Source organism: Neovison vison, chromosome 2 (genome assembly GCF_020171115.1).
Source record: "Neovison vison isolate M4711 chromosome 2, ASM_NN_V1, whole genome shotgun sequence".
Lineage (NCBI taxonomy): Eukaryota > Metazoa > Chordata > Mammalia > Carnivora > Mustelidae > Neogale > Neogale vison.
This window is the reverse complement of record NC_058092.1, coordinates 228,881,753-228,892,062: the sequence shown is the minus strand read 5'-3', so window position 1 is coordinate 228,892,062 and position 10,310 is coordinate 228,881,753. Positions and strand designations below refer to the sequence as shown.

At 59.6% G+C, this 10,310-nt stretch overlaps 1 protein-coding gene across 1 annotated transcript in view; it reads right to left on the bottom strand.

Moving 5' to 3' along the window:
• Nucleotides 1-852: 852 nt before the first annotated feature.
• The window catches only part of GRK5 (G protein-coupled receptor kinase 5), a 204,404-nt gene continuing 194,946 nt past the window's right edge, over nucleotides 853-10,310 (bottom strand). The window contains exons 12-16 of the mRNA XM_044240620.1: nucleotides 9,389-9,597; nucleotides 5,075-5,212; nucleotides 4,170-4,307; nucleotides 3,490-3,621; nucleotides 853-1,493 (exon numbers count right to left, since the gene is read on the bottom strand). Of these exons, the coding sequence (XP_044096555.1) occupies nucleotides 1,395-1,493; nucleotides 3,490-3,621; nucleotides 4,170-4,307; nucleotides 5,075-5,212; nucleotides 9,389-9,597 (716 nt within the window). The 3' untranslated portion in view covers nucleotides 853-1,394. The remainder of the gene's footprint in view (nucleotides 1,494-3,489; nucleotides 3,622-4,169; nucleotides 4,308-5,074; nucleotides 5,213-9,388; nucleotides 9,598-10,310) is intronic.

The window sequence follows — 10,310 nt, the reverse complement described above, 5'->3', positions numbered from 1 at the left end:
ACTCCCCCTCCGCTAGGGCAGGGGGGAGGTGACACTTTGTGGAGCCAACAGGCCAGTGGCTCCTTGGTGCTGGTTGGCCATGCTCTGAGGGCCTGGGGACTGCCCTCAGAAGACCCTGGTCTGGGAAGGCCACCAAGTCCTCCTGGGGGCTATTGGCGTCTGCAGTTTTGAGATGCCCTGTTAGAGCTCGCCGTTGTCCCACCTCTCCCAAGAAGTGACAATGAGTGTGTCTTGGGCTTCTGTGGTATCCCGGCCCTCTCCTCAGCCACACCATTGCTTGGAGAGCCAATCCCACCCATGCCTCCTAGGCCAGGGAATCTGTGGGGCCTTGGGACGCTCTCCAGACCCTGTGACCCTGTTAACGCCTAAGGAATGTGCTTGGAGTCCCTGGGCAAGCCTCCCTCCCCCTCTACGGACTCATTCAACAGGACCCCCCTGACCCCCTCTCACTGATGCCTCCCTGGGCCACGGGATTCAGGAGAGCTGGGGTTCCCTGACTCCTTGTCATCGAGATGCATCCCTTTAAAAATAGAATAAAACAGAAATCCCTAAAAGCAAGCATCTTGAAAACATACAGGTTTTAGCCATCAGAACCTGTTTGAAAGAAAAAGGCCTAGCTCTGTGCGCCTTCCAGAAGGAAGAGGAGGCCAAGGCCGGAGAAACACAGGCACCGTGTGCCTCTAAAGGAAACATGAGCATTGGCCCCAGGTGACTCCAGAGACCCCATGGGGAACATTCTGATGGGGCCGAAGTCCCCAGTGTGTCTGGAGCACCTAATTCGGGTTGTTCTAAGCCAACGGCACGGGGACATCAACGTGAGGGAAAGGTTACAGAGATGGATACAACCAATCCTTTAAAGGTGGAATGTGCATCATTTTCTACATTTAATAAAAACATTTTCTCATTTGAGGCTCTGGAAGTCTTGAGTCACATTTTTTTTTTGGTAACCCCTCCCCGCCCCCCACCCTGCCCACTCTAAAATGTCTTAAAACACATGGCTTAACAGTGGCTGCACAGAAAATATACACCCTCCGAGTCTGACTTTCATTTAAATACAAATATACAAAATGTAAACTGAGACGATAGAGAAATTTACAAAACTTTTCTTTAAAAATAATAAAGACAAAATTCAGTTCTAGGTATGACGCTATCGAACTACGTGCAAGTTGTCGTATCCGGCTGGATTTCTATTGCAATGTTCCACGTCGGCTTGAGGGCCACCTCTGGAGACAGACCTGAGTGGAAATCTCTTTGAGAAACCTGGAGGCTCTGCGTCGAGGAGGTGGGCGGCCTCCTTCCCCGGCTCCTGGAGAGCTCCCCCCGTCCACCAGTTCTGCTTCTAAGGACAAGGGTCTAGGCTGGTCCCATCGTGGACTTCAAGGCCAGAGCTCCAACTAGCTGCTTCCGGTGGAGTTTGAACTGACATGGTTTGAATTTATGTGGTGGTTAAAACTGGTCTTGGGATTGGGTGAACTCTTGGAATTGTTTTGATGCTGGAGGAAAGAGCGGGTTGCGGGGAGAGAGAGAGAGAGTCAGTCAGTCCTGGTGGACGCATAGGGGCCTCTGAATCTGAAAACAGGGTCACGGTCAGGGGCTGCTGCCTTGTGCCTTCTTCCGCTACAGACTCAAAGCCAGGGGCCACCCCTTGGGGCAGGGGGACAGCTATGGGATTAAGAGGACCCCAAAGCAGGGAGAGGGCAGCCCCTCCTAGAATATCTATGGGTTCATTACTGTAGACCCAGGGTCTGAAACCTGTCGCTTAGCTGCGTGACCTTGAGCAAGATCCTCAATCTCTTGGCTGCCTTGCGTGCCCCGTGGGATACGAGGTGCTTCTGTACAGGGCAGGTGGAGTGTGACAGGAGGCAGGGCACAGAGAGGGCTCAGCGAGCGCCGGACCCGAGAACCAGGAGCTGCGGGTTCTTACAGGCCTCCTGCTGGCCCCGGGTGCTGACCCTTCAGGAAGGCCCACAGACGATGGGGCGGGTGAGCACGGCGCCACCCAAGTGTCAGGAAGTGGCGGGGCCAGATCTGAACCCCGGGTCTGTGAGTCTCGGCAGCAAGTACGTGGTAGGGACCCAGCCGTGTGGAAGGGAACAGTCCTTTCTTTGGGGAGCTTCAATTTTACTCGGTGGAAGCATTCACAAGTTATATTTTTATAGTCTACAGACAGGAGTCGGTTTTGGAATGGGAAGTGAAACTCACATGATGCTTTCAGATCAAACCCCAAACTTGCCTTCAGTCTGCCTTTTCTCTCCATGTGCCGATCCATGCTCCCTGCCATTATCCCCAGATCCTTCATAGGGGCTTACCAGCTGTGTGACCTTGGGCAAGTTCCTTGACCCTCCTCAGCCTCAGTTTCCCTATCTGTGAAGTGGGGTAAAGGGAGCCCATCCTGGGCTCATGCTGCACTAGGACGCTCAAAGGGCAGGATCCCGGTCTGGCTTGCTGGTGCATCTCAGACCCTAAGGACACAGCCTTGCACGCGGGGGCACTCGCTCCATACTGGCTGATGGACTGGATGGCTGAATTAAGGCCCAGGCTTTTGTGGAGAGTAAGAGAAGCCCTCAGAAAGCACTCGGTGCAGAGGGAGGGCCACAGCAGAGCACCAGCAACAGTCACCCCCAACCTGTATCAGGCCGGGGGCCTGGGGACCCGAGCTGTACTGCCTCTCCTCCTTCACCATCCTGGGGAGAGGGTCGGCTCCTTGGGGGTTGGAGTCAGGGCCAGATTGGCGGGGGGGGGGGTTAAATAATGGAGACTCCCAGCCAGTTGGATGGACACAGTGGGGCCAAGCCTTCTTCAAGGCCCAGGCCAGGAGGGGGGCACTGTTTGGCCGCCTTGGGCAAGGAAGATGAGGTGAGGGCCTCAGTGGGCTCTCACAGGCCTGCGGGGACATTTCTTCAATCTGGCCTAGGCAGAACCCTCAATCCAGGGAAGAATCCTGAGGAAGAATGCCTTTTCCTAAGGGCAAAGTCTCCTGGGGCTGCCAGCTGGAAACCACAGCGTCCACCTTGGGGGTCCTGTCGCAGTAGCCATGAGGTTCTGCAGGGACCTCCTCTCCCAGACCCGTTCTGCCTTCCCGTTGTCACCTGCCGTTGTCACCTACAGAACTTGAGTCTTTACAAGGGCCGGATAGGGCAGTAGTTCTCCGTCGGGGAGAATTGGCTCCCAGAGGACATGGGGCCAGGTCTGGAGACACTTCTGATTAGTCGGGTTTGGGGGAGGCTACTGGTGCCTGGTGGGCACAGGCCACGGAGGCAGCCCCCACAACGAGAACGTACCGTGGTCATCCGCAGTGCCGAGGCCCAGGCCCCTTGGTGAGCGGTGAGCTTTGGGCTGGCCCTGCCCCTTCCACCCCGCGGATCCCCTCACTGGGCAGGGCCCCACACGTAAGGAGAAGGCCAGGGGTCCGGTGTCAGGGAGGTACCTGGGCCCAGGCTGTCCAGAGCCCGACGCAGGCCAGCCGGGTGCAGAGGGGGCGACTCTCACCTGACGCTTGAAGATTCTCTGGAGCAGCCCTTTCTTCGGCGGCTCTGGAGGGTGGCTTCTGTTCAGGTCCGCTGAGAGGGTACCGTTGGGTCCGAACACGTTCAACTCCTTAAAGCACTCAGTTTCTATCATCTGGGGAAGCAGGGGGAGGGCGCGTGAGGGGCCGCGTTAGTCACCGGGGCTGGATGGGAGTCCCAGCAACTGCCATCGGCCCTGAGCCTGCGCCCAATAGGCCCTCCACCTGCCCCACGTCCTTCAGGGGCCCAGGCCCAGACCGCTCCCCGCCTGCCACGGCCTGTGCCCTGTCGGCCTCCCCCAGCTGCCTCCACCAACGGGGGTGTCTCACCGTCCAGCGGCCAAACCCACGCCTCATCTCCCTCTTCACCCCCCTCCAAGCCCAGGTCACCCACGTGCTCTGCGCCCTTCCCCTTGTCGGGTCCCCCGCTCCCCCCCCCGCCCCATGACATCCATCCCGTGGAAGCACACGGGCTTCCCTCCGCTCCAGCCCCAGTCCCTGTTCTCTCCCCAGCCAGACTGCCCACAACAGTCAGCTGGGCAGCCACGTCCGCCCCACCTCCTATCCCTCTTCCGAAGCCCACACCAACGGCGCCCTGGTCCAGGCCTTGTCCTCCCGGTCCAGTGGCCCCCTTCAGGGTGCTGACGGCCACCACCCTGCTCACCTCGCTCTGCCATGGGATGGGCACGGAGCCCGTGGAGAACTTGGAGTAGAAGTCATCGTCCGTGTGGTCCAGGTTGACGCCTTTCACGGTGGAGAACTGCTCGATGTCCAGCACGTCCTTGCAGTACACGGCGCGGGGCTGCGGGCAGAGCGCTCGCTTGGTCACACCTGGTCCCCCAGCCTCGGGTTCTGATGGGGGGCAGGGGGGTGCCTTTCCGGGGGCTGTGCTGCTCTCACAGATCTGCCAAGGGGCTCCTTCCTGCTGTCACCCGCATGCCGGCTGCTGGTCACCCCTCTCTCCAGATGGCGGCGGAACACGGCCTCTCTGACCTCACATTCCTCCGCACCTCCGGGCATGCCCCCTCCCCCAGCAGACTGTTTCCCCGGAGCCCACAGGCTCGGGATTTCCGGGCATCTCCACGGGAATGAGAGCAGCCACAACTGGGGCCTCTGGCCGATCCTCCACAGAGAGAAGGGATGCCGGGGGCTCAGGGCCCCAGAGCCACGTGGCCCGGGAGGACCACCCGCCCTTCGCACACCACTGGGCTCCTGGGCTCTACGGCTGGTCAGACCTGGGCTGGGCTCCCAGCTGTGGTGCTTGGAAACTCTAGGAAAGTCACATACCCCCTTGTAGGCCTCAGTCTCCTCACCTGCAAAGTGGGGACAGTGGAGCCACACACACACACACACACACACACACACACACACACCCCTATGCATGGGGCTGACGGCAGCTCTGCCACGGAGCTGGGCCCCAGAACCGCGAGCTGCCGCTGGTACAGCACGCGTACCCGCCATCCTCCCTCGCCCCCTGGCTCTGTCCTCCTGGAGCTCAAGGATTCACGCAGTCAAGATCGTGAGTGGGTGCACAGGCTCAGCCTAGGCTTGGGGTGGGGGGCTACTCACGTCTGGGATGAAGGGAGGGTCCAACATCCCGGCTTCTAAGCGCTTGAAATTCATGTTCCTGAAGAAGGGGTGTCTCTTGACCTCCGAAGCCCCCTCCTCCTGGCAGCCCAATCTCTGCTTTGCATCCTTGGTGAGCAGCTGTGACGAGAGAGCCGGAGAGGGTCATGCCTGGTGGGCCTTTCCTCCTGCTGAAGGCCACAAGGAGCTTGGGGCTTCGAGCACTGTGGCTGTGTCTTTCACGAGTGCTCCCCCTGCAGCCTCTGCAGTGGCCACACCAGCCCAGGCACCCAGCGTGGTCTCACACTGGCGCTGGGCTTGGGTGCCTGGGGCCTGCGGGACAGCAGGAGTCCCGTCCGCTCTCCCCAAGGTGGCATGCCCGTCTCTGCAGGCCTCCCTTGCTCGTTTACTCAACTCCTAAGTACTCTGCAGACCTGTTCCTGGTTGGTGCACACCACTGCGCCGAGAGGGAGGAGGGGCACCCATCAGGACAATACAGGGACGATACCACCACGGCAGGGGAACACAACCTAGCGGCCAGTTTGGGGGTGGGGGGCTGGCTGGAGGCTTCCCAGGGAAAGGGTGTTTGCAACAGGCTTCCCAGAGTGGGGAGGTGGGGAAGGCATCACCTAGCAAGGGCAGGGCAGGCTTGGGGAACATCGGCCTGTGAGTCTGGGTGAAGGATGAGGACATGGGGACGGCTCAGGGCGAAGGGGGCGGGCTGGGGAGGCTGCAGGAGGGTCCTGAAGGCCAGGTCAGGAGGGTTTTGATCTGGAGGTAGTGGGGAGACGGACGGTCAGGGTGGAAGAGTGTCCTCGTCAGAACCCAGAGGTGGGAAGGTTCCTAGGAGAGGAGGAGGCTGCAGAAGCAACCAGCCAGGCCCCAGCCTAAAGGTGTGAACGAGGCCGGGAGGCTGGCAGGAGTGAAGGGGGGTGCTGGGGGTGCTGGGAAAGGGGTAAGATGGGGCCGGCTGTGAAGCCGGAGGACCACCACCGACCAGCAGGCACCAGTGGTCCAGTGACCCCACCTGTGCTTCTCTCTTCCCTGCCTCACTGAGCACGGCGCCTGGTATGCTGTTGGAAACCCCTGCTCGCTTTGAGACTGAAATCAAGGTGGACGGACTGCACGCCAGAGGGGGTCCAGCCCTCTCCTCCTCCAGGACCCCGGCACCCGCTGTGTGCTTTCCGTCCACACGCATCTGCTGCCAGCCGTATGGGCCAGGCTGCTGCCAGCCGTATGGGCCAGGCTGCGGTGGAGAGCCAGTGCGCAGGTGGGCCTCCCAGGGCTCGTGGTCCAGAGGGGGAGGCTTGCGGGAACCATTCCGCAGCCCCCCACTCCTCTTCAAACAAAGGAATCAAAGGCGGCACGAGGGCAAGCACTAGGTCACAGCCTAGAAAGGATGGAGCCCTGAGAACCGCTGTCCGCTGTGGTCCAGCGACCCCCTCCCCAGGCCGGTTCTGCCCAGAGAGTGGTGGCTCGGGGCCTCGGCCTCTCTTCGCCCGGCTTTCTTCCTTTCCACAAAGGCTCCAGGAATCAGCTCTGCTGGGCCAGGCTCCTCCTTGTTCTGAGAAATCCCAAAGAGGCGAGTCTCCTTGGGTAGAGGCTGGACCTCCCAGCTGTAGACCCCAGAGCCCGCACGGGCGGGCCAGACAGAAGACACAAATAAGGACAATAAAGGCCGAATGGGCTGGGTGGGCTGTGCCAAGCTACCCATCAGTTCTTGCTAGGGTCCAGGGCTAAAAATCCAAGTTTTTATGTGAAATCTCTCCAATTTTAAATCTTGGCAACGAACCCACTATTCACCTCTTTCTACAATACCACACAGGCTGAACATCCACCAACACGCTGCCCGTTTGCAACTCTGGTATCAAGTAGACACCGGGAGAAGCAAGTGGGAGAGGTGAGGGGAGCTGGGCAAGTGGCACAGGCAGGGTGGGCTTCCTGGAGGAGGAGAAGGAGTAAGCTGGGAGGCCAGTGAGGCTGAGATGGCTGAAGGGCCAGTGCTGGGACTCAGCAGGGATCTACAGGAGGTCTGGGCCTAGGGACTGGACCAAGGGCCAGGGCAGTGACATGCATGAATTTCTGGACATCAGGAGCAATGGAAAGGATCTTGTGGCTGCCAAGATGGAATGGGGGAAGGAGCTGGCAGCCAGGGACCAGCTTCCTTGTGGTCTGTGGAGTAGCCTTCTCAGACAGGCAGGGCTGGGGCTTCCAGAGTTTAGAAGTTGTCCCATGCACCCTGAGCCTTCATGGTTTCCTCAGAGTCAGGCCCTGTCCTGAGCTGGCACCTCCTGGAGGGGACAGGGCCACCCTAGCTACCAGACAGGGTGTGGAGAGGGGTGCTGGAAGCCCCTCTCCACGGCTAGAATCCTAAGATCTGATGGGCATTTGTAATAAGAGGAAACAAGGCCAGAGGCCCTTGTCTGTTCTTCCAGCGGAGAAAGATTAGGGGACACTGGTTTGACACTTGACACCCACGGGCCAAGGTCGGTCCAGAGCCTCAGGCTCAGCTCACCGCCTTTCCCTTGGTAGCCACCAGGGGGCAGCAGAGGGCCAGCAGTGCCCCCGGTTCTGGAGCCCCAAAGCTGGGCACCAAGGACGATGACAGCGGGCAGGGAGGGGGCCCTCTCCAAGTCTCTGTCCTCTATGCATGTCCCATGTCCTGCTGGGGCTGCTCTGCTTCTCTGAGTCCCCAACCCTGACCTGGGACATTTGGTGATGCTCTGACCATGGCTGATGACTTTCCTCTTCCCTCCTCCCAGTTTGGTCCCACTGGATAGACACCTTGCCTCCATAACCAAGTATTATTGGCAGCCCCCAACCCCAGTTTTCAAACACCCTTAGGACCCCGAAATTCCACCTACCTGACTTCTGCCTCACTCCTCCTGTCCCCCACCCCGACTCCGGCTGCTGTGACTCCCTGGATTTCTGGGAGCCCAGCCCGTGCGGGCAGGTGCCCAGCTGCGGGCCAGCCCCTGGCCCTGTGGTTTGGGCGGCTGTCTGCATGCACACGCGCCATCCCTCCTTAGGTGTCCCACACACCTAAGTGGCAGATCTAGTCTCCTCTCCTTTGGAAGTGGTCAAACGGTAGCTCTTGTCCCAAAGCCTTCTTCCCGCAGCTCTGCATCAGACCGAAGCTGGTAGGAGGAAGTGGTCAAGCAGCAGATAGACGGCCCCAGGAGAGGTGCCTCCTCAGGGCAGGGAGCTATGGTACAGGGCAGCCTTAGTTTTTCTGGAAGCAGAACCTTTGCTGCATTAATCAGCTCCTCAGGCCTGTTCTTCTCTATACTCCAGCTTTGTGGTTTATGTCCATGGGTCAGAGAGGAGGCAGGGAGGGCAGCCTCCAGCCTCAGCCCTGCTCATCTGCTGTTCCAGGGGCAGCAGTGCCCCAGGGAGAGGAAGTTCATGGGCTCATGGGGCCCCGGAGCTCAGGCCCCTCCTGTCCCCATGATGCCGGCACTGGGGGGGCAGTGGCCTGCGGTGGGGGTACAGCATACCGGGCCCGGCATCAGAGGGAGGAGGACCCCAAGTAGACGCAGGCAGAACTTGGGAGCCTGAGAGCCAGGCGAGAATGGAATCTGGCCACCCACCCCCACCCCCCAAAGCCTCTGGCCAGGGGTGGGCCCACCCGGGCTGAGGGAAAGGGCAGCAGGCCAGGGGTGGGCTCACTGCCAGCTTCGCTTCTGATGGCTCCTATCACTGCTTCCTCTAACCAGCTTCGCGGGCCCTGCTATCTGGCCCTGACTGCCCAGCCTGTCTAAACATCACTCCCCACCTGCGCCCTCCCTGTGGACGGTCAAATCCCACTACCCATAGATTCCTGTCGTATGGGACCTAAGCCAGTGTGACCAGCATTCCAGGTAGTGGAAGGAAAACTCTCGTAAGATGTTCAAAGACTGAAAACACCACCACCTCACCACCTGTGCTGCACCTGCTGGCCTTAGCCAGTGCCCAGGGACCCAGAGTTTGAGGCTGTAGGGGGCCAAGGTCAAGGGTAAGGGATACCCCAAGACACCTTTGTGTCTTGGGGAACTGGCTGCGATCACCTCCTTTCTCCTCCACGATGATTTCCCCCAACAAAGCTGGATGGAGGGTGTCTTATGCAGTTCCCCTCAGTCCCCTTCCCTTGTCATGGAGTCTTCCTGCGACAACCTCGGACCACAACGAGGACTGCTCGCTCCTCTGGCCTGGGGGCTTCCTGACTTGTGTCCTGACCCTGCCTGCTTCAGCCCTGTTTGCTGCTCCCGGCTGGGGCAGGAGGGGAGAGGCTACTAAACACCCGGCCCAGGGGCAGCGACTGGCTCACCAGGAGCTCACCATTTTGCAGATGGACTTGGCCTCCTCCGAGAACTTTTGGGAGTACACCTCCTCTGTCTCCAGGACCCGGCGGTCCACTTCCTCCCGCTTCACCTTCTCTTTGCGGCCCCGGAATGGTGACTGGCCCTCGATCATCTCGTAGATGAGGCAGCCCAGACCCCAGTAGTCAGGGCTCAGGCCGTATCTCCGGTTGTTCAGGACCTCTGGAGCTGTGGGCAGAGGAGTAGAGCCAGGAGGGGTGAGAGACAGCGGGTGGCAGGACAGAGCTGGGGCACAAGGGGCCAGGGCGCCAGTCACACCGACGGAGCCTTAGTTGTCCTGCACCCAGCAGTGACGGTGCTGCTCACAGAAGGCCTGAAGCTTCATGGCAGGGACACGCTTGCCCCTGCTGACTCCTACTCGCCAATGGCCAAAAACACCACCTCCCCCAGGGAGCCTGCCCTGACTGCTCTCCTCAGTGCTCCTGAAAGGCTCAGACTGTGGCTTTAGAAGCCTGACCACAGCAGATGGAAATATCCCTCCCACGAAAATCCAAGCTGCCTTATTCAGTGCTGTGTCCCAGCAAGGGGTGTGACACCTGACACGGAGTAGGTGCCACAGCCATATTTATTTCTAGAAACGAAGGTGTGTCCACCGAAAGTAAAGATGATTTTAAGTTTACCCGGAATTAAAAATGCCTCTCGCTATGGCTTCCCTACTACTTTGATGAAAATATTCTAGATTAACCATCCAAGTGTGAAAAAGACAAGCTTCATGTCATCAGGCAGCTCTCAGACACTGAGAGGCAAAAGCCCGTGAGCCCGTGAGTGTAGACCAGAGCCCTGCATTGGCCACCGGCAACGCCCCACGCGGAAGGAGACAGACGCAGGTGTCCACACCCCCCGCGGCTCCCAGACGACCATGCGCAGGAGGCAGCCCAGGG